Genomic DNA, 22,780 nt, shown 5'->3' with positions numbered 1-22,780 from the left:
ATCTCGTACCGAGCAAGGTGAGTCGACCGCCTTGTACTGTACGTTATCCAGCCTGAGCTTTAATTCTGGTGGGTCGCGCGGGCGCGCTTATCTCTTCTTTGGCACAGTTCTTGATAACACATAGTAAAGAGAGAGAGGGAGGAAAAAACTTTTTTTTTTCATGAACTAATCAAAACAGTTTCTCGACTAAACTAAACCTGAGAAAAAAAAAATAGAGAATGAATTTTGTTGGTGTTTTTTTTATATTGAAAAAAAAAAAAAATGAGTAGCTAAATTAATGAGAGAAGGAAAAAAAAAAAGCCTTAAGAGATCTCAATGGATGAGCCTCACTTACAGCAATGCTTTTTGAATGATAATGAGATAGCTTTTCGGCCAAGATGCGCCATTCTTTCCAAATCGCGGGGCAAACTAGGAAGTTGCGCTTGGCGCTTTTTAGCGTCGATACACATATAGAAATATATATATGTATATTAACAGTTTTTTTTATAAGCATCTTGGTTTGCAAAAATGAATTATGAGGAAAATTAATATCTCAGAAGAGAGAGAAAAAAAAAAAACTTATGTCCTTCCTTTTTTCGATGGAGACACTCCCCGTATTTTTCTTTCCGCAGAATTCCTACTACTATGGATTCTAGTCCTCACCGTCGCCGATGCCGTTCGCATTTGCAGCAGACCCCCTGGACAAGCAGCCCTGGTCTGCAGAAATGCCACGTCCGCAGAACTAGCAGATATCGATCTGCCTCAAGATGCATGCACTGCTCACCGTTGCAGAAGGTGCACCGTGGTCAAAAGAACATTGCTGTACACCGAGGGGAGCCTCAGCCAGCCGTCACAGTTTTTCGACCGGCCCACGGAAACAAAGGGCAACTTAACAGTTTTCAGATGCGCCGCCACATCGGAAGGGAACGATGAAACCTGTGATTGTGCTACAAACTGCACCGGCACAGCAGAATTCTGCGCAGTTTATCCGGCATGTGACGCATCTGCGTCATGTAAATGCAAAATCGAAACAGTTAACTACGCATTTTCCCACCTATCTCCTAAACGGTACCAAGGAAATCCGATCCTTGTAACTTTTGACTCATGCCTTTTCCAAAAGCCCACTTTTTCGCCCAGACACCTATTAGAATTTGAAAGTGCAACATTTAGTAATCACAACCTATCCATACATTACAATGATCCCATTGTCAAGGTTCCAGGACCTGGGAAACTACTTGTCCGTATTTCAGGAAATGAACTGATAGTTAATATTAAAGATGACTTTAATATAATCCTACCACCTGAGTTTGTTTCCTATAAAACTAAGCTAACAATAATTTTTATTTCCGAAACCGGAAAAGCAGTAAGCGGAGAAGTCCTGCTCGAGGGCAAAACCATTTGCCGCTCTACGAACTGTTTTTTTTTTTTGTAGAGAATTCTTTTTTCAAGTACAGTGCTGGCCATCATATCTAGCATACACCCTGTACATTGGGCTGCTATTTTTAGGTCTTGTAGCCTTACTCCTGTTACGATATGCCATCCGAGGACTTGTATCTCTTTTAAAACTTTTTGCTGCAATTTTTATTTTTATATTCAAATTCATTAGGGCGATTTTTAGAATTTGCCTATTATGTGGTGCTCTTATTGGCTCAAAATTTCACGAACACTTTCATACTTTATATGCACATTTGGAGGAGCACGCCCCCGCAGCGAGACCTAACGTCTCTTTACTCGTCATCTTTTCTTTACTCGCCGTGGTTACTGCAGACTGCACCAGTCATTCGATTGTAGTTTCCAACATCGAAAACTGCAAATCCTTGGATGACCAACAACTATGCAAACTCTCTACTACAGCAGCTGTGACATTAAAATCCCTCAATTACGAAACGTGCCTTTGGTTTCAAGATAAACAAAAGAAAAACTTATTCAGTTTAAAAATAAAACTGATATCGGCACAATGCTCCTTTTCATCCAAGAGGGAATATTTTACATTTCCTGTCCAGGCACGAACAATTTCGCAATTAGCTTGTCCCCAAAATTATTACTGTGCATGGGGCGAACACTGTAAAGCGGGGAAAGATTTTGCCGCCTTAACAGAGGAAAGCCTTAGCTACCCTGGAGCTAACTTTTGCCATCCTTCCAGTGTTGGCAGCGGCTGTACCATTATCTCTCGAATGGGATGTCTTTTTTACCGCGTGTACTACATCCCGGACCTCCTTCATTCCTACGAGGTCCGTACCATTTCGGGACACCGCTGTTCTTACACGATTTCGGTGGAGCGATCGTTCAACAATTCAGTCGAATTATTGACTCTGCGTTCAACCGCCCACACGTCAGATGGCATTCACATGGAAGTCCAAGGGGCCTTACACCAACCTCAACTGCACCTGAGTGAGTCTCTAGTACTTAGAGTAGGAGACACATCCGAAGCCTACCTAGTGCCAACAAGCCCACGAAATATGCCTATAGCAGGTTTGATAGGACAAGTGCAGGCAAACGTCAGTTATTCTACTGATTTCCTCACGGCTCCATCGCTCACAGAGTGCGACTTCTTTGAAACAACTCTACGTTGCCGCAATAAACCTGATTACCTGCAGGTTCTCTACACTACAAAGGATAGGGCCTTGCCAATTGCTCGCTCTATGCATCTCCTTTCAATGCAGAAAGGACAATTAACGTCCAATTTATTATCAACCGCACCCGTAATTGTGCACTTGCATTTCACGGACTACAAAATTCTCCTGCAGACTTCAGATGTGTGTCCAAAATTGTCAGACGACAAAGTAAACACAAAAGGTTGCTATCAGTGTAACATTTTAAGTGAACTGTCCATTACCGCCCACTCAACGTGCCAGAAAGGAACGGTCACTGTAGAATTTCAAATTCTTACTCTTTTTACACAGACTTTAATTTTGGAAACTGAGCCAAAGGAATTCATTATAAAGTTTCAAGCCATGGTTCAATGTTATGACGAAAAAATTTGTCTCGTATCTCATAACATGAAAACCTGTAAACTGGTTTCTTTTTGTCTTAACGAACCAAGCATTGAACTAATTAAATTTAATACCTCTTATACAACTTCAATTCTTCATGAGGATTCCTTGGGCTCAGGATTTTTTAATTTGTTTACCATGCCGACTTTAAATGGCATTTTTTTTTCAATGAAAATGCTTGGAGCATTTCTTTTAATCATTTGTCTTAGTATAACTGTGTTCTCAACTTGTTTAACGTGTTGCCGTAAATAGTGCTACTATATTATATTTATTTATTTATTTATTTTTAATTTTATTTATTTATTTATTTTTTTTTCTTCACTTTTTTTTTTCTCTCATAAACTTTTTTTTTCCTTTATTGGAACTTTCGGAATTTGAGAAAAGGAAAAAAAAGCAATATATTCTTGCATTTAATGAACTTACTTTTATGCATGATGTTCTGGGAACAAAAACGTGGATATTGTCCATTTTAAAGAGAAGAGAAGGGGAAGAGAAGAAAAAAAAAAAAAACTCCCATTTCCTTTATTTTATTTTTTTTGCTCTCTTTTTCCCGCAGTGTTTTTTCTGTGAAGTATTGAATTCAAATACAATTTCTTTTTTTTCATTGAGAGTTAATACTTCTTTTGTTTATATAGATACATATTTTATTTTATTCATTATTATTATTACTAATTTTTTTTTTTTTTTAACCTTTCCCTTGGATGGAATTTGTTTGTGTGTTTTATAATTGTACAAGTTTTATTTATGTCATTATGTGCATTTTATCTTTTCACTATTCATTACAATTGTTTCACCCATTCTGATGTACATAGCTGATGGAGTTCCGCCACCTTTTTTTGTTTTACCTTGTGTCAACGATTGTTTTTTTTTTTACCTTTTTTTTTCCATGGTTATTGCGGAGATGTCACGACGCTCGTTAAGCATTTATGAAAATGGAATCATTTAACTTTAAAAACACGTAAGGGAACTTGCATCTTTCATTCCCATTCCGGAATGTTCCCTCTATTTGGTCTTGATAAGATTAAACTCGTAACCTTCGGAAGCTCATGTAATTCACGTGCTGGGAAAGTCACGTAGAACTTTCCAATCAATTAAGGAATGTTTGGATTATATACACGTGTAACTCGCCGCACCCTACACGTAATCAAGGCGAAGTTGAAAGTTCGGGAAAGATTGAGGTGACAAGGGTCGCTTTTCTGGGAATAAAACTCCACGTATTCAAATTAGAAGAGAGATTCCATTCCAGTTTTTTCCGAGAGAGTTAGGTGAGGAGGCTGAACTACGCTGGAGAAATGCAGCGGCTTGAAAATATGGGTGAGTAAATCTCCATCAGCTATTCCCCCTTAACTTTAAACTTTAAATTGAATTGTGAGACCAACATATGCACACTCATGTCCTGCCCTATTTGTCCAAATAAAGTATTTATTTAAAACTATACGATCGGCCTATTTCCTTGCTAGTTCAAAAAAACACTAAACCGCAAGAGATGGGGCGGCGTGACAATATTATTAGAATTCAAATGGTTATACTATATTGTTATTTTGTTTATTGTGTGTTAGATAATTGACAAAATAAACTTGAAAAATATGAACTACAATAATTTTTAAAGAAAAAAGTTTTTTTTCGGCAAAAACGCTTTACGCTGAAAGTTAAAAAGATATTCCCCAATCTCAATTGATTTTTAAATAATAAACTGAGCAACTGAAATTTTGTGTGTGAAAAAAAAAATGTTTTAAATTTTAATAAAAGTTGAAAATCCCCGACCCCCCGACAGTTGCCACCTTGATGAGAGGTAAAAATGCATTAATATTCTTTAAATGGTATATGCACCATTTAAATGGAATGTTACAATAACATTTTAGTTGATGAAAATTACTTGTTATAAAAACTTGATGAAAAAATAAATGTTGGTATTTTTTCACTTTTTGTATTTATAAGTTATCTCAAACGGTAAAATGGTATTTAATTTAAAATGATTTCCTTTGTGTTTGTATGAATTAGTATGACAAACCCAACGTGGTTTGGCATAAAAATAGCTTTTTTTTTTCTTGCATAGTTTCATTTTATTCTGTTGTAGAAGAGGAGCTTCATAAACATGTATACAAACACAGGTCCAGTAAGGGCTCATGGGGGTCATTACCTCCCTATAAATGACCAAAGATAGCCTAGAGCTGTGTTTTGGAAACTAATAGTTCAAAAAATTTTGCCCCAGACCTTTTATTTTGCCATTGAATATTATGACCGACTTCTGATAATTAAGTTTCAAACAAAAGTTGAATCAGCTTTTACACGAGTTTTCATTGCAATTTTTTTGCCAAGCAACATTGACGTGGTCAATCTGTCAGTGTATTATTTAATATTTGTTAAGTTCACATACGTTATTACTTACTAAGCGTGACTATGTTATTTCTAGGACGATGGAAATGTTTTACATTCTGTTGGTACTGCTGGAATCGTTATCCAAGTCACGGGTACAAATTGGCCTCGGCCAGCTTATACCCTTCTTGTGACTGGTTTATGCCGGTTTAAGTTGGAAAGAATTACTGAAAAATCCCCATACCTCATTGCAAGTGTACGTCAGTTAGACAGGTTACCTGGAGAAGAATCAGGTACACAATTTCTTGTAAATGTAATACTTCAATGCATAAAATATATGATGTTAAATTTTGTGATATTTGAAAATAAACATGTCTGTACCTCAGAACCAGAACAACATAAGTCACATAATCACTACTTTACAAGAGAAAGGAAAAACAATAGTCTGTCACGTGCAAAAGATGGGACGAACGCTCTTTTAACACTGGTAAATAATTATAAAGGATTTTTTTTTTGAATTACTTTCACATGGCTTGATGCGGAATTAGATTCTGCATCGCAATTTTGGACTTACTGACTCTGAGGTACAGATATTTTATCCTGCTGTAAGTTCTTTTACAGAACTTTTGATCCTTTTAAAAACTTATTAAACTTATTACCAGTTTGTAAATGAGTAAACTAGTAATATACAATGATATCATGAAATTTTTTCTTTGTATTTATGAAAAATTTATAATAAAATTTTTATTGGTGAAAAATGATTGGTTAAATTACAGTAGAGTACCAATTACCTGGAATGGTCGAGACCCGATATATCTGAATTTCCCGGTTTTCAGTTAAAAAAGCTATATGACGACTGCTTAAAAAGCCCAAATTGCAAGAATAAACAACACTACATTTCAAAATATGAAGAAAACAGTAAATAAATGCTCATAAGATTGGAAATAGTAAAAGAAAGAACATTTTAGAACTAAGCACAAAATAAATATTTACAAAATTAATTTTAAAAAGCCAAATGAAATACTGTGGCAATTTTTCACTAGTTTATGTTAAAAAGTTCATGATGTAAAATTGAAGCATTATTGCTCCAAATTCATTAATTGTTTAACATTTTTAAAAAATGTAATGTACTTTATTATTTTTTAAAATCTTAACTCAGTTATTCTTTTATCCCTTTAAGTGTGAAATGGGTAGACTATATAACACTAAGAATAACATTTAACCCCCCCCCCCCAAAAACACATTAGTTTTTCTGTTGTAAGTATTGTTATCAGTATAAACTGGTATTATGACTAATTATGATTTTTATAAAACTAGCATTTTGTATGTGCATTCTCTGTGCCATGTACATATATATTCTTTTCTTTTTTCCAGAAAAGAGCAATTTAAAAATAAAATGTATGTTTGTTTCTACTATTAATAGATAAATTTCAGTTTATTTAAAACAACTAACATTCTGTGGATGAAATGTCTAAGCTCCCAAAAAACAAATTTTATTTTAATCTCTTTTTGATTACGCATTGTAGAACCTATTTCTAGCATTCAATTCTGTTTTTACAGTGTTAAAAATATGACTTTATTCTTCTCCAAGTGATTTTTCAAAAATAACTAGATCTTAATTCCATCTTAAATCTTAAAAGAATGAGGATATTGAAATGTTATTTCTGAAATTATATTTGTTAAATAAATGTTTTTTTTTTTTTCTGTAGAAATTGATGAATCTAACTCAGAATTATCTGACCTCATGGAACAGTTTCGTGAACAAGCTACAAAACTGATTGATATGCTTGATTTATCTGTGCCTGCTGTTGTAAGGTTAAAGGTATTCCTGAATCAACTTTTTTTTCAACCTGCTGTCAATTGAAGCATTTTCTTTGTTTGTTTTTCCTTTTATAAATAATATGCTATTGATGTTACAGCTTTGAAACTAAGAGAGGGAATGTGAATATATTTTTACATAAAAAGGTGCATAAAAATGCACACTATAATTATGTTTTCTCTATTCAACTTAGTTTTTGTGATCCTGTTCTGTAAAATATTTTTTATTTTGGTAAAATATTTTTTATAATTGTTCAGTTATATGGGCATTGGTTCTTTAAAATATTTGTTATCTACTTCAGGGGAAGAAGTTAGTTCATTTTTAATGTTAAAAGACCGTCCGTTTATTTTTAACGTTAAAAGACAGGTCGATATAGCATATAGTAAATGAAAAATACCTACTACCCAATTTAATTTATAGAAATCCTTATGTATAAAGTAGTGTTACTGAATGTAAATTATAAAAGATACAATTCGAACAAATATTGTGTTTGATATAAGCCCCCCCCCCTTCCACTTTAATTTACTTTTCTTGCTCCTTAGTGTCTGAGATAGTTTACTGTTTCTCATTCATTACCTGTTAGGTTAAACAATCAAAACTTTTTTCCTAAAACAAGTTACGATTACAAGATCCTTGCAAATCTGTCAAAGGAGTTATATTTTGAATATAGCTTTGTCTAATTAACATTTCTGCCTTTTGCCCATTGGCACCAGCAAATGTTTTTTAGAAGAGAGAAAAGGGGGAAAATAATATTTAAAACAGAAATTTAAATTTTGAAAAACTTGCTTAAAAATTAATTTAAAAATAAATTAATTATTAAATATTAACTAATATCTGTTTTGATTCATTATTATTTCATTATTTTTCTTTAAATGTTCAATTTTTTGGATTGTAAAAACATGGTGCTCATGCTCACTGCGTACAATAGTGTTAGTGTTTATTTCTTCAGCTACCTTATGTTTGAATTTTGTTTGCATTATTCTCATGTCCTTATTTTTTTATCTTCAGCGCCTGTTAAACTCCTTACCTACTGAAAGCCTTCCAGATGTTTGTGCTGCAATTGTTAGGGCATCTCATTCAGAAAGACTTCAAATACTTGATGCTGTTGATCTTGCAGAAAGATTTAGGAAAACCTTGCCATTACTAGTTCGCCAAATAGAAGTTAGTGTTTTCTGTGTTCTTGAAATAAACTACATAAAAAGTTAACTTTAGAGTCAAATTTCTCTTCATTTATCGTGTTTAACCGTATGATTTATTGCACTTACGTGTTTTACTAATTTTAGTAATTATACTGATGATCAGTTTAGCATTCCTTTAAGGAAAAGGAAAAAAATTATCTTCCAATGATTTTTGCTCGAAAGTGTTAAGATTTTATTCTTAATTAAGAAGACTTAAGACACTTAAGCATACCCAAAAAAACTTCTTCATGACTCAATAGTAAAACTTATAAAATTCACCATTGTTCACTTATACTTCCTTCACCCCATTTTCTGAGTGGGTGTTCCTTCTAATAATTTTCCCTAGGCATCAATATTCTCTTAAGATTTGGATGACAATATAACTGTAGATATAAGAAGGAGGTGTAGTCTGTAAATTTTATTGTTGATGAAGATTGTTATAGCTCTTATATGAAAATGGAGTACAGTTGGAGTGCGAGATGTAGAGCCATTGCGCAAAAAAGCCGTTTTGTCCTGTACAGGACAGCTCATGTATTTAAATAGAAATAATTTTAAAAGTTAATGATCAAGTTTTTTGCTTAAGAAATCACAAACGTATGTGTGATTTTTAAGTAAACATTTTTTTTCATTACCCTTTAAAGTATTACTTTTAATGAAATATGAAATGTCACATGCAGAACAAAATGTTTGTTTTTCCATGCAATGGCCCTGCAGAGGTTTTGGGGAAAATTTATTTGATATAAATGTGGGAAAAACATCGGAAGTTTTGCTACAAACTTGGGTAAGTGGAAAACTTTGACATGAATTTTCAAAATAGGCAGATTCAAAATTACCTGGTTAGTTACTCATAGTTAATTTTTATTCTAGAATTACTATTTTTTTTTTCAGGGTCTTCAATTGTTACAAAAAGCACGAAAGGAAGAAGTGGGCCCTTTAGATCTGACAAAAATACCTATAACAAGAACTAAGTTGTATGATGATATGGACAAAGGAGATGAAATTGCTGCTTTGGAAAAGAAAGTAAGGTATGCTACATAAATTGTTCCAAATTATTATTATTTTTTTTCCAGTAAAATATAATAGTAGATGTTAGTTTTTCATATAGTGCCTAGAAAGAGTAGTGTGCCAATCGAGGGGGAAAAAGTGAGGTCAGATCTGAGGAAAATCCAGATGGCGCTGGGCTTGAGGAGTACGTTATGCTCCTCACTCAGACTCGTTTTAAATCAGCGATTGCATGCTGATTTCACAGTTTAAAAGCCCCGTTTTTCGGATTGAACTTATTTCTGTGCAAAAGACAAATTCTGTAATAAGTGCTAATTGTTACATTTCTGTTCATTTATTTTTTGAAGCATATAAAGTTACTTTATGCTAATTTATCTTCAATGAAAATAGTACACTATAAGGGGCCATTCATTAAATAGGTAAGGGTCCCGAGGGGGAGGGGGGTTGGAAAAGCCTCTACGTACTCTTACTTGGGGGAGGGGGGGGGTCAAACTCATTCTTACGTAATATTTTCCAAGTCGAAATTAGAAATTGCGCGGTCAAGTGATTTGGCAGAGATTATGTTCCATTTGTGTCTGGAAGGTAAGAAACGTGTTAGAATAAGATGTTTTTTTATTTGTTTTACAAAAAAATAGTGTAAAATATAATAAAAAAAGTCGCATTGTGTACGGCATGTTTTATTTGTAATTAATATTACATCAAAAAAAAAAAGGTCGAAAAAACATTCAGTTTAAATTCTGACTTTTCAGTAACTATTTCTTTACGCAAAAGGTTTAATTTAATAATGTGAATTTAATAACCATTCCAGTGGTGTAACAATTCCAAGATTTGTTATTTTATCATTTTGAAAAACAAAATGGGATCTTATGTAAGAATAGGGGGGGGGTCTTACGTACCCTTACTTGGGGGGAGGGGGATCAAAAATTGCCAATATCATCCTTACGTATTTAATGAATGGCCCCTAAGTATTCAATAACTGCGCATCTCTTATTTCTCTACTAATAATAAAGCTGAAAGTCTCTCTGTATGGATTTCTGTCTGGATCTCTGTGACGCGCACAGCGCCTAGACCGTATGGCAGATTTTCATGAAATTTGGTACAAAGTTAGTTTATAGCATAGGGGTGTGCACCTCGAAGCAATTTTTCGAAAATTCGATTTTGCGTTTTTTTTTAAAATTTCAATTTTAAGAACAGTTTCCGGGGCAAAATTATCATAAGATGGATGAGTAAATTACGAAATTATCATGACGTGGAACCGTAACATGGGAAGAGTGAGTGAACATAGCCAATTGGCGAGAAATTCATCATCCATTATTTGTAAATATACAGGCTAATCAAATGACCTTTAAATTTTCTCCTCTGGGCAAAGTCGTGCGTCTGTGAGAAATTGGTACCTCCAATCCCTCGCCAAGTGTTTAAATTTGCCACTTTTCTTAAAATTTCGAGAGACTTAAATACCTTTTATCTCGATAATGAGGGACGATAACAATAATAATTATCAATTTGGTACCGGATTTTAAAAGGTTGAAATTGGAGGAATTTTTTTTTTTTTTTTTTTGAATATAACTTACGTGCTCGCTGATTCCGTTTGTCCGAAAGTCTTATGGTTGGTTGCTAACAGTTACCAGGCGTAGCGTTGCTGGAGATTTCCAACCTATTCTCCAGACCTATAAACTGTAGAGGTGGTGCTATCATATACCGTGCCCAAGTCGGCCTCTTTCTCATTTAGGGGCCTCATTGAATCAGGAGTCACTCCTTTCTGCTTTAAACTCATGCTGGCTACATGAATGGGGCTTGAGTCTCCCAAGTGGCATTAAAAATAACAACAAACTGCGCTCTAAGCCATCTCAATTGATAATACATTTGCCTTAAAATATAAGTATCAAATTTTCAGAGTCAATTGTGTAAAATTTTGTTTTGAAAACATCCTTGCTTTTGTGTCTACTTCAATAATGATCTTTTTATCGTCAATATTATTTTCCACATAATTTTAATTATATACAAAAACTACAATATTTGGAGATTTTTTTAATGTCATACAAACCCAATATTTGTTAGATAAATTAATACGTACAATTTCATTTATACAGTGAAACCTCCCTTAACGGACACTCCTGAATAACGGACACCTCTAATTAACGAACAGTTTTGCAAGTCCCAGTCCCTCAATATAGGCCATTCCATGTAATTCACTCTGAATAACGGACACTCCGAATAACGGACAGTTATTTCACAAAAAATTTCCCTTGCGATCGTAGCACTTCCGTTTTTTTTTCTTCTCACAGAATATCTTATAGTATCTGCTTGCCTTACTTACAAAGCTTTACATCCTCCACAACTGATATTTCCACACACACACCCCCCCCCCCACTTGTCATTTCCTTATCAGTTTCTTGGAATTAAAAGGGTGGTAATGGGCAGAGGCAGCGATTGGGGATTAAAAGTTGGGGCAGAAAAAAAAAAAAAGAACTAAAAGGCATGGTACTTTTTGCGGGCAGCAAAAAATGAAAAAGGAAAAAAAAGTCATAATTTTGTAACGGCTAGTTTTGAGGGTAATGAAGCAGAGTGAAAACTGATGTCAGTCTAACAATTAACGTACGTTTTTCTTAAGATTTTAATGAATTTTGTACACAATAACTATTCAAAAGTTAAGATAAAAAAGAGGAAATTGGGCGCTTTTTCTAACTAGGGCTCTCGGGAGATGCAATTGAGCAGACCGGCGCCGGTAGTAGTCGGCTTTATGGCGCCATGGTTTCGTTGGGTTGTTTAATTTTTAGACATGAAAAAGATTTGCCCATATTCAAGGTCATATTGAAAACTGTCAATCATGCAATAGTGATACTCGAGATAAAATAAATAAATTAACCATAAAAAGTTTTTTTTTTTTGGGGGGGGGGGGAGGGGGTTGCTCCGCCGAATCGCCGCCGTTGGTAATGCAAAAAAGAGATGTCAAACTGTTTTAACTGATTACTTTAATTGATTAAATGCTTTTTAAGACAAGTGTGTGCTGTCAGTATACCTTTATTAAGAAAAAACAGATTAATTACACTTGATGTAAAATGTAGTAAACCTTTCGCAATTGTTTCGATTGTGTTCTACAAAGAGAACAACAGCCCACTTTGAAAATGGTAAATTAAGTAGTTCCTCCTAATAGCGGACACCTCCCAATAACGGACAAAACTTCTAGTCCCTTGACTGTCCGCTATTCGGAGGTTTCACTGTAATAGATCTATACGTAGTTATTTCAGTTTCATCTGTGGAAAGATCAAGTTTTATTTTTTTCAAACAGTTAACATTTTTCTTAACTGCATAATTCCTGATGAACCTTTTCTTTGGTAATTTTTTAGTAAAATTTGTTGGCAGATTTGGGGAAATTGTCGGAATTGCCTCATCTTTCAAAAAAGGTTTTCCCCGATGAATCAAAACTTCCTCACCATTTATAATCTGCGTAAAATGCGTTTCAATAAAATGGTTTTCGAAATGCAGAGCAATATTTATCAAAAACTTTATCTAACCGGGGAATTAAGGAGTTCCATTTTAGTTTTTCTTCATCTGCTGTAGCTTTAAAAAGCGTAACTTTTTCCTTGCATGTTTTGTATCCACTTTTGCACCCTGGTACGAAACAAGATAAAGCTTTATTTCTTCTAATGTTTAACTTTGATGCCTCCATTAAAAGCTTTAAAAGCTGTTTCATGAAATATTCACAAAATAAAGGTAAAAAAGAGAAACGCGGAACTAAATTGTAACAAAATCCTGCGTCTACTAATGTAAACACCGCGAAATTGAACGTGGACCTCGACCGCACTGCCCTCTAGCAGATTTCATACGATTTGTCTTCAAGAATCGCTGGGGAAAAAGCGCCGATCGGCACAGTATTCTTTCTAGGCACTATAGTTTTTCATCTTTATCTAATTTTAAAAAGTATTTCTCAATCTTATTGCTATACATTACACCAATCGTTATCACAGATTGTTTTTGCTACAGCATTATTTGCATTAGTATTGTATCCAAAAAAGATTTTCCCCGTAGTAAGACAGGTGCACAGATATTTATTTAATTTTGTAATAAGAATTGAAAAAAAAAATGTTTAAAGCAATGCATAATAAGCTTTAATGTGTGCTTAAAAGTTTAATTCTTTTTGAACCTATTCTCTAAGCATTCAGCACAAAAATGTTAAGTGTAAAAAATTGTCAGATAAATAAAGAGTTATTATTATTATAAATACTTTTTTTCTTTCTTTTCTTTTTTTTTTAAATCGAAATTCATTGTTTAAATAAATGAGAAAGATTTTTCAAATGTGAAAATTTATTGAAAGAAAGTTAGGGTAGAAAAGAAAAAAGTTTCTAAACTTTGTAAAATTCTTTTTAAAAGTTTTAAAATTATATTTTGAGCAGTATAAAACTATTGTTTTCCTTCTTTACTGTATTAATTAGAGAAAAATTCCAAAAATCAAATGTTTGAAATTTTAAAGACACTTTAATTGTGGTAGTCTAGTACAAAATGGGTCTAAAAAAATCAATTTAAAGAAAGAAAATCAAATAGTTGTCTGATAATGCAGTTTTTGATACTTTTTGACTCCTCATAAGAAATAGTTTTCAACAAAATTTAAATCCTTTAACCTAAAATTCAGGTTTTTCCTAACAAAAAGTTCTTTATGTACTATGCTGTCAAAAACTAAATCACTTTGTGAAATTCAAGCATTTATGGCCATTTGAGATAAGTGAAAGTTTAAAGCAGTTCGCAGTTTTCTATCTTTTGATCTATATATTTTTTTTCTTTTTGGAGACAGTGTCAAGATTTATATTCAGTTAGCTATTCGGAGAGCTTAAATACTGAGACATACTTTCATGATGTTCAGCTTATCCAATAATTTAACTTAACCAACATCTTTTATGAAACCATTTTTTTTTCTAGCTAAAAGTTAGCAGATTTGTTGTATGTTTTAAATTTTATCTTTTTTTTTGCTTTAGTTATTTTTAAAATTCAAGGAATTGTTCTCATTATTAAACTAAGGTCTATTAAACTTAATTTATATTAAACTAAATCCTTCATGCATACTTTCGAAGGTTAATGCAATTAAGTTACATTTCATGCTTCTAAGTGATTGTATTTCTTTTTTTACAGATGTTTTATTGAATTATTATTAATATATTTTTTTTAATGAACAGGGAGACAGAAATGCCAGAACATGCAAAAAAGTTATCACTTCGTGAAATTCAGGTATTTATAACCATTTAAAATAAGTGGAAGTTAAAAGCAATTTAAAAGTTTTCTGATAATTTTTTTAATTTGAAATTCTACTGTGAAGATTTCTTCTCCTTAATGTATTAACAATTTAAAAAAGTATTTATCTTATAATATAATTTTCTTATCTTTCTTCCCTTTCATTTAGAGGCTGAAGAAAATGCCCCCTCACATGCCAGATCATGCAGTTACTCGGTAAGACAGCTAGTTTATAATGAGGCAGTTTAATTCAAACAATGATTTTAAGTTTATATATACTCTATCTAAAAAAAAGCATTGAATTTTTGAATATTTGACTCTCCCCTTCCCCCTAAATTTAGTTTCATAAATGCCAGGAAAAAAAGTTAAACAGTATATATATGTTTAAAGCAAAGATTATGGTACAATATTGCTTAACATTCACAAGCCTAAAAAGGAGTCGCTATAGTTAGGGCAAACCTAACCTGGTAGCATTGTGAAGGCTATGCAGATTCTAATCACATTGCTGACAAATTAGGTTTGCCCCAAGCATCTCAAGATTTTAGAATTTTAATTTATTTGTTTCATTTTTCTTGCATTGTATCCAATAAATAAATAAATAAATAAAAATAAAAATAATGTCCTTTTGAAGTCTTGTGTTAATTTTCTTCTATTTTTGAACCAAAACTATATCCTTCTTCTAATTAAAATATTTTTGTATCTCAACTCTTCAAGTGCTTTTTCTTGTTTTGCTTTTTTTCTTTAAAAAAAAAAAAAAAAAAAAGAAAAAAAAAAAAAAAAAAAACCTCAAAACTAGTCAAAATTGAGTACCAAATGTCCAGATATATAGCACTTCATTCATCTTATAAACATAATTTAGTGAATTATCTTTGATAGTCAATCAAACACTATCTTCAACTTTATGCTGTGTATTCTTTTCGCATGTTGATATTGCATCTTTGACAAATTATTTTTATTTTTAAACTTCCATCAAGCCAGATAGTTATTGTACATACTCCAATCTTATTGAGTACTTCAGATTTCCAGACAAATCAAGTCTTAAAATGTTATGCTTAATTCAATCTCGTCACCTAGATTTAGGAATGTGGTTTTTAAATTAAGTGTTTCAGATTTGAATCAATGCAGTATTGTGATGTACACAATCAATTGCAAGACATTCATTATTCCTCTATTACTTTTGTTATGTGTTTATGTTTATTCAAGAAGCAAATTTTAACTTCAAATCATTTATATAAATTAAAACTAATTTTAACGTTTATTCAATTAATAAACAATCTTCAAATTATTAATTGAAATTTCAAAACAATTTTTGTTTATTATTTTGGTTATTCCACTAAAATTAATTATTGCTCCTAATTTAATGCACTGAATGTTTTGAGTTCTGTCTACAGCATTTTAAATTCAATATTGGAATGCATGAAAATCTTTGCGATCTAAAGAAATATGTCTTGTCTGATGTTTATAAAATGTGCACTTCAATGTAGTTGGAAAAAATAAATAAATAAGTAAACTCCCTTTCAAAAATTGTAGTATCAATGAAAATCCAGATTATCACTCCAGTTTCTCAATCATATTTACGATGATGCTCCATCTCTGGTTAATAAAACAAATGTTTTGCTTTTTTTAAATTTTTTACAATTTACCTTTTCTCATTTAAAGTTTTTGCTATGTGTTTAAAATTACGTGTTAGAATTTTATTTAAAAAAAAAGGTTTTTAATTTTAGAAACTACATTGAATTAATGACAGAATTACCATGGACGAAACAGTCTCCTGAAGTAATAGACATCAATAAATCTAGGTAAAACTTTACTTTAGTAAAATAACTATTTTTTTCATTTTCCTTTATTTATTTTTTTTTTAATCAGGAATGTCCTGACTTAGCAGGCAATGTCAGTTTTATTTAATCTTTTCATTTTACTTTTTGTTATAAAATCAATTATAAATATAAATAATTTTATTTATATATTATAGGGCGTATATCTAGTTAAGTGTTAAGCACTCTCAATCCAGGGCTGCCACTGACGACTAAAAAAGTGACTATTGCGACTATTTTGAAGAGTTGCAGACTACGACTACTCTTTTAGTCTAAATTAAGGCAAAAACGACTATTTTGTTAAAAACTGCTATTATTTCAGCCTAAAAGCAACTAAAATGTAAAAAATAAACGGATTAAATGGATGTAAAAAAAAGGAAGAAATGTAAAAATTAAAAAAAAAAAAAAAACTTCAGCAAGTAGAAGCAAAGAGAGCCAAACAAACTGGTAGCTAAATGTTAGCTACCAATTTGTTTGGCTCTCTTGGCTCCCTTAAGAGGTTTTTCGCCTCCAGCTCATGTGGTTCCTATTTCAGGCTGGTGAGTGCTAAAAAGCACAAAACTGCAGTCCTTGGACGGAATAACTGAGCTGTTGGTGTATTTTAAGTATTTCTGCCTTAGCCCTGGCTTAGGGCGGTAACTTATTTCAAAATACCATGCTTTGCCATCAATCTTTTAGTTGAACTGCACCATTGTTTCGGTCACTCATCTGGTTAGTGCTAATTCTACATTAGCTACCATTTTGTTTGGCTCCCTTAAGATGTTTTTCGCCTCCAACTCATGTGGTTCCTATTCCGTTCTGAAGAGGTCTAAAAAGCACGAAACTGCAGTCCTCGGATGGACTAACTGAGCTGTTGGTGTATTTTAAGTAAATTTATGATCCCAATCAAATTTCCATTATGCTGAATGAATTTCATTACTATAAAATTCTCTTTACAATGTATAAAATTTGCGATCCCTTAAAGTTTGTTGTAAAGGAATTTAACAGTATGTACCTTAATTATATGTCACAAATTTGCAACTCATTTTGCAATTTTTTTAAATATCAAATGGTTTTACCATTAAAATACATTTTATAACGTAGTAAGTTTTATCTGTAAAATTTGTTGGAGAATCGCCCCGATTAAAATCTAAACTGTATCCAAATTTGTTAATGATAGTTTGAAATTGTACAAGTTCATCAGGGGAAAAAAATGAAGATGTTAATTTTTACTAGCCATGCATTTCATTTTGTCTCCTACTCCCTAAAAGTTAACACTTTAAATCTTAAACCTTGAAAATGCTTACTCCTTCCCCTCCTCCCTATTCTTGCAATTTTTAAAAAAATGTTTAACTTCTTTTCTTAAAAGAAAAATATAGATTATAATTTTCTCTAAGCTTCTTCAAATATTTGCACTTTTCTAGGATTGGTATAATATTCTTTCATATTTAACCTGTATCAAATGGTTTTAAAATCAATGTCCTTGTTGCAAAAGATTGGGAAATAAATTATTTATTAAGGTTATTAAAGCTACAATTAATGTAAGTTCAGAAAAAATACTGCATGCAAATAAACAAAATGTCTAATTATTGTAAATATTACTTTATTTGGCATCAAAACAAAATTGTAGATCATACATTTAGCATGTTTTTTTATTTTACAAAAATATTATGTTAGCTTTATTGTCTATTTTATCATGCCTGATTTTTATATGTTTATTTTTTTAGTTTGTAAACTAGTCAATAATTGTTATCAAACATGTTTTTACTAAAATAAATATTTACTATTATGTGTAGGGCAGATTTGGATGCTGATCACTATGGAATGGAAAAACTTAAGAAGAGAGTCTTAGAATACTTAGCAGTAAGACAGCTTAAAAATTCTTTGAAAGGGCCGATACTGTGCTTTGTTGGACCTCCAGGAGTTGGAAAAACTAGTGTGGGCCGTTCAGTTGCTAGTTCACTTGGCCGCGAGTTTCATAGGTAAGCTTACATTCTTTAATACAGTAACTAAAACTGAGATGTTGAAAAATGTTGTCTTGGTTTTATATGTTTTCGAATCTTACTGACCCATTTGGTCATAGTGAAGTCAAAAATTAGTTAAGTGCAAGTTTTAAAAAGTAACAGTTAAATAGATCTTACTTTATTTTAAACACTTTCATTGAGCTTCTAAGATAGTAAAAAATCTATATGAGCTAATCTTATGAAGATCCTTACAAATGAAACAAATAAGTTCTGATACAAACTTTTGGGAATTTTTATGGATTATTCGATAATAATTGACAAATATGTTGAAGAGTTGAAGTAAAAATTAATTGTGTCAGCAACATATTTCATCTAAAACTTGCCATAGTGAATAAATTACATGTTTTAGATAAATTAAGTCTGAAGAACTACATGTATGTTTAAATACATATATTTCAGTCTGTTAATACATAATTTCAGTTCATGTTTGATTGATAGGTTATTTTTCAATAGCTATCTCGATTATTTTTAAAATAAATCAGAAATAGTGAGCTGTCAACTCATTCTTCAGCTCCTTACAACTCACTATGATGGAGTATTGTGTGACTGTGTATGAATACAAGAAATGATCTAAGTATTGTTACGAGTCCGCTTTGACTTCTCAGAATTCTTTAAATGATGACTCAGTTCTTATGGAAAGACAAAATAAATTTGCAAATGTGTACAAGAAAGTCGCTAACAATAGTTGAAATACACTGCTGTTAAGTCGCATAAAATACTGTAAATACTTTGTCAACTTGTATTCACTTCCAAGTACAGTGAAACACGAAGACAAATCACAGCTCAAACAGCAGAGCTAAACACATTTACAACAAAGTGAAAACTAGACTAAATGACTTCATTAACATTCTAGAAATTTCCATTCAGAAATATTTTAACATATTCTATAGCTTACTGGAGTTATCTACTAGGTTCAAATTATTTGTTGGATTCGAACTACTGTAGTTATTATATATTAGATTTGAAATGTTGCTAGCTTGGCGACATTTGGTGACTTTTTGCAAAATTAGTCACCAAAAATGATGCTAACTTGGTGATCTCTCTTTAATTTTTTGACAAGCCCATAGACATTTTGCTGAATGGTGCAAATTGGGTAGAATCTACATGCATGTAAAGTTCCAAAAAATAAGGTAATTTTCATGAATAAATAATTAATGGAATAAACACCAAAGATTTCAACAAATTAAGCACATAAAAGCATAAAATAATAACTTTACAAAAATTTAAGTTTTTTTTATCATTTAATATTTTAACTTCAAATACTCCAATATTTAAACTCAAAGAAATCATGTCTTTATGATAATATGTAATTCATGATTATTATATTTAATGCCTTGAAATTAGTATATTATTTAGTTTTTAGGAATCATTTTAATAATAAAAATTTATAGTTGTAAATTCATTCTTGAAAGACTTGGATTTTCCAGCATTTTTGGTTTGTAAGTCTAAATAAGTGTTTATGTAAAATAATGAATTTGTAGAATATTTTGGGAAATTATTTATTAGATTTTATGTTACTTACAAATAGGAATTAAAACGTAAAATTTTTGTAAATACATTAAGGCTTAAAGGATACTTTCTTTAAAAGCAAAAAACGAAACACTTTTATTATTTTATTTTTTACATATGAGGCAGTGAGAAGCAAAAGGATGCAAATGATTTATTTAAAGTTTCGAGTAAATCACATTTAAATTTCAGATTCTAGGCAGGCATTGTTTACATTTTTTTTCTAAATCATGCTATACAGCAGCACCTACTAGAGCTACTAGTACTATCTCTTGCCCCAAGATAAAGGAGAAGTTCACCTACCATTTTCACTGGTTATCTCGAAATTTTTAATTTTGTCACTTACATCAATTTGCTTCTCACTGCCTCATATGTGTATTAAATATCACAACTTGGGCCAATTTGTTAAATGATAATATTTTTGCCATTTGCTATCAAATCTGCTATAAGCTTCCTATCAAAATTCACCCAATATTTTATAACTCAAGCTGTGATGTATTGTACTGATTTAGCTAGAATGAATTGATTGGTGCAGGATCTTTAGTAAGTTATACTGCTTCAAGCTATTGCTGAAGGTTTAGAGATGTTGGCAAATAGTAATAAAAGTATATAAGAAGCAGAAACGGGATGCAAAATCTTTTCGAATGTATCCAAAATGTTCATGAAAAAGTAAACTTGAAAACAAGTTTGAAGAGCATAAATGCATAGAAGAATAAAAGTGGCAAAACAAATACAAAGCTAATAAGTGATACAATGCATGGGTTGGAAGGCTGTGAGCATGAAGCAAGTTAACTATAAGATGTGGATGTTGTGGGAAGGTTGTAATCTTTCAGAGGTTTTTTACTTTCTTTTACAAAAAAGGAAGTATTGTATTCGCAAAAAAATTTTCACTCAAAAATCGGCCTTAATTTCTATTTTCTCACCCCCGAATGAATGTGGAGTTTTTTTGACCCGATCAGACGTGGATATATGCCTAGGAAGGTACATACACCTGAAATATTCATTTTGCCGACCCCGGAGTTAATTACAACGAAATTTCTTGTGACCTCCGTATGTACGTATATGTATGTATCTCGCATATCTCAAAAACGGTATGTCCTAGAAAGTTGAAATTTGGTATGTAGACTCTTAGTGGGGTCTAGTTGTGCACCTTCCCTTTTGGTTGCATTCAGATGTTCCAAAGGGGGTCTTTTGCCCCTTTATGGGGGGAAATCATTGTTAATTTCGATTTAAACTCAAGTGGTGTTATAATTTGTCGGACACTTGGGGACATATCGCCCGCTTTTGGTCGCCAACTTGGCGACAAAGTTGGTGATTTTTTTTTTCTTTTTTAAAATTTGGTTTTAATTTGGCCACTGTTGATGATATTTAGAGAGTAAACAATTGAGTCACATTAAAATTGCCAATAATGGGGAAATGATATTAGATTGGTGTAAAAGGAAGTCATATGATGCACACATCAGCTCGTTTTTTATTATTTTTTATTTTTAAAAGAAGTAATTTCTGTTCAATTTTATCTTAAGGGGTGGTTATTATGTTAATGCTGTTAACATATACAAAATTGAGTAAAATTATGTCTAACTTATTTATTTACCTTCATTTCTTCATTTAAAAAAAAGCATCATTGAAAATATACTATACATTTCATTGAAAATATACTATTATGTTTCCAGAATATCTTTAGGTGGTGTATGTGACCAATCTGACATCAGGGGACATAGGCGAACATATATTGGATCAATGCCTGGAAGAATAATTCAAGGCTTGAGAACAGTTGGTGTGAAGAATCCAGTTTTCTTGTTAGATGAAATTGATAAAATGGTAAACAAATCAGAACTAGATATTGTAGTAATTCAAGTAACAATTTTGAACTACCAAAGCAAAAAATATTAATTTATAACATTTTATGTCAAAAATTGCCCTATTAAGAGTGCATGTTTGTTTGCTTTTATTGTTTTGATTGTGTTTGAATAGTATTTTTCAAATAAATTGTATGGGACTGTTGACCTTTGTGTTAACTGTGCACATAAACTCAATGTTAATAAGCATATATTTTTTTTAATAAAAATCATATTTTCTTTTTGTGAGCAATTAAGAATTGGTCATTGTTTACTTGACCAGTGAATGACGCCTGTCCCTCGATTATATTTTTCTATGCTTACAATGCAGGCTCCATGTGCCCCCGAATCGAATTATTTATGAACGATCTTTTCAACTTTACACAACCCTTTTTACGCAAAAACAGTATCCAGTGCACAACACCCAGCTTCTAGCCCCTGCCATTCATTTGAATTTTGACGTCTTGAATTCTAATTATGGTTGCAATAAAGGCCATTAGTAGAAATTATACTAGAATTAATACTAAAGGCATATGTTACACTAACATGTCATTATTTCACCTCAACTTAAAAAAAAAAAAAAAGAATTGTGTGCGCTTCCAAATATTGTATTTCTTTCTTTTTGCCTCTCTTACAGGGATGTAAATAGTACCTGTGATAATGTTAAATTTTTTCTCTCTTTTTGAGATTTGTCAGGGTTCTTTTAATTCTTTTCTCAAAATAATTACTTTGTTCAAGAAAGAACAAAAAAGGCATTTAACACTTCCGAATAAACAATTCCGCTGAACAATGGGAGTTAAAAAAAAGGAAAAAAGCTTTTATTTCCTATCATTCATTTTTTTCTGGAAGCAGCTAAAATGAGGTTGACTAACTTTTTTTTCACTGGGGAAAATTGGCAATTTTGTAAAACTTTCAGTGTATGGAACACATTCTGAGAATTTCTGGTATTCTAAGATATTTTTATGTGAAGATACAATAAATGCCAAGACATGGAAGGGGTTTTAAATATTGCGATACCATTTTTTTATGCTGCAATGTTTTAGATTAGTGGTTCTCCAACCTATAGCTCTTAAAGCTGATCCATGTGGCCTGTGGTTTTGCATAGTCTA

General features: G+C 31.9%; 1 protein-coding gene across 1 annotated transcript in view; it reads left to right on the top strand.

Annotated features, from left to right (window-relative positions):
* LOC129220306 (lon protease homolog 2, peroxisomal-like) overlaps positions 1-22,780 on the top strand; it is a 58,756-nt gene that overhangs the window by 10,175 nt on the left and 25,801 nt on the right. The window contains exons 3-11 of the mRNA XM_054854704.1: positions 5,386-5,581; positions 6,998-7,110; positions 8,116-8,268; positions 9,174-9,310; positions 14,456-14,507; positions 14,680-14,726; positions 16,235-16,309; positions 18,100-18,285; positions 21,507-21,654. Coding sequence (XP_054710679.1) covers positions 5,386-5,581; positions 6,998-7,110; positions 8,116-8,268; positions 9,174-9,310; positions 14,456-14,507; positions 14,680-14,726; positions 16,235-16,309; positions 18,100-18,285; positions 21,507-21,654 — 1,107 coding nt within the window. The remainder of the gene's footprint in view (positions 1-5,385; positions 5,582-6,997; positions 7,111-8,115; positions 8,269-9,173; positions 9,311-14,455; positions 14,508-14,679; positions 14,727-16,234; positions 16,310-18,099; positions 18,286-21,506; positions 21,655-22,780) is intronic.

This window comes from Uloborus diversus, chromosome 4, assembly GCF_026930045.1.
Source record: "Uloborus diversus isolate 005 chromosome 4, Udiv.v.3.1, whole genome shotgun sequence".
NCBI lineage: Eukaryota > Metazoa > Arthropoda > Arachnida > Araneae > Uloboridae > Uloborus > Uloborus diversus.
Note: the sequence above shows the minus strand (reverse complement) of the source record. Positions and strands in the feature narration are given on the sequence as shown.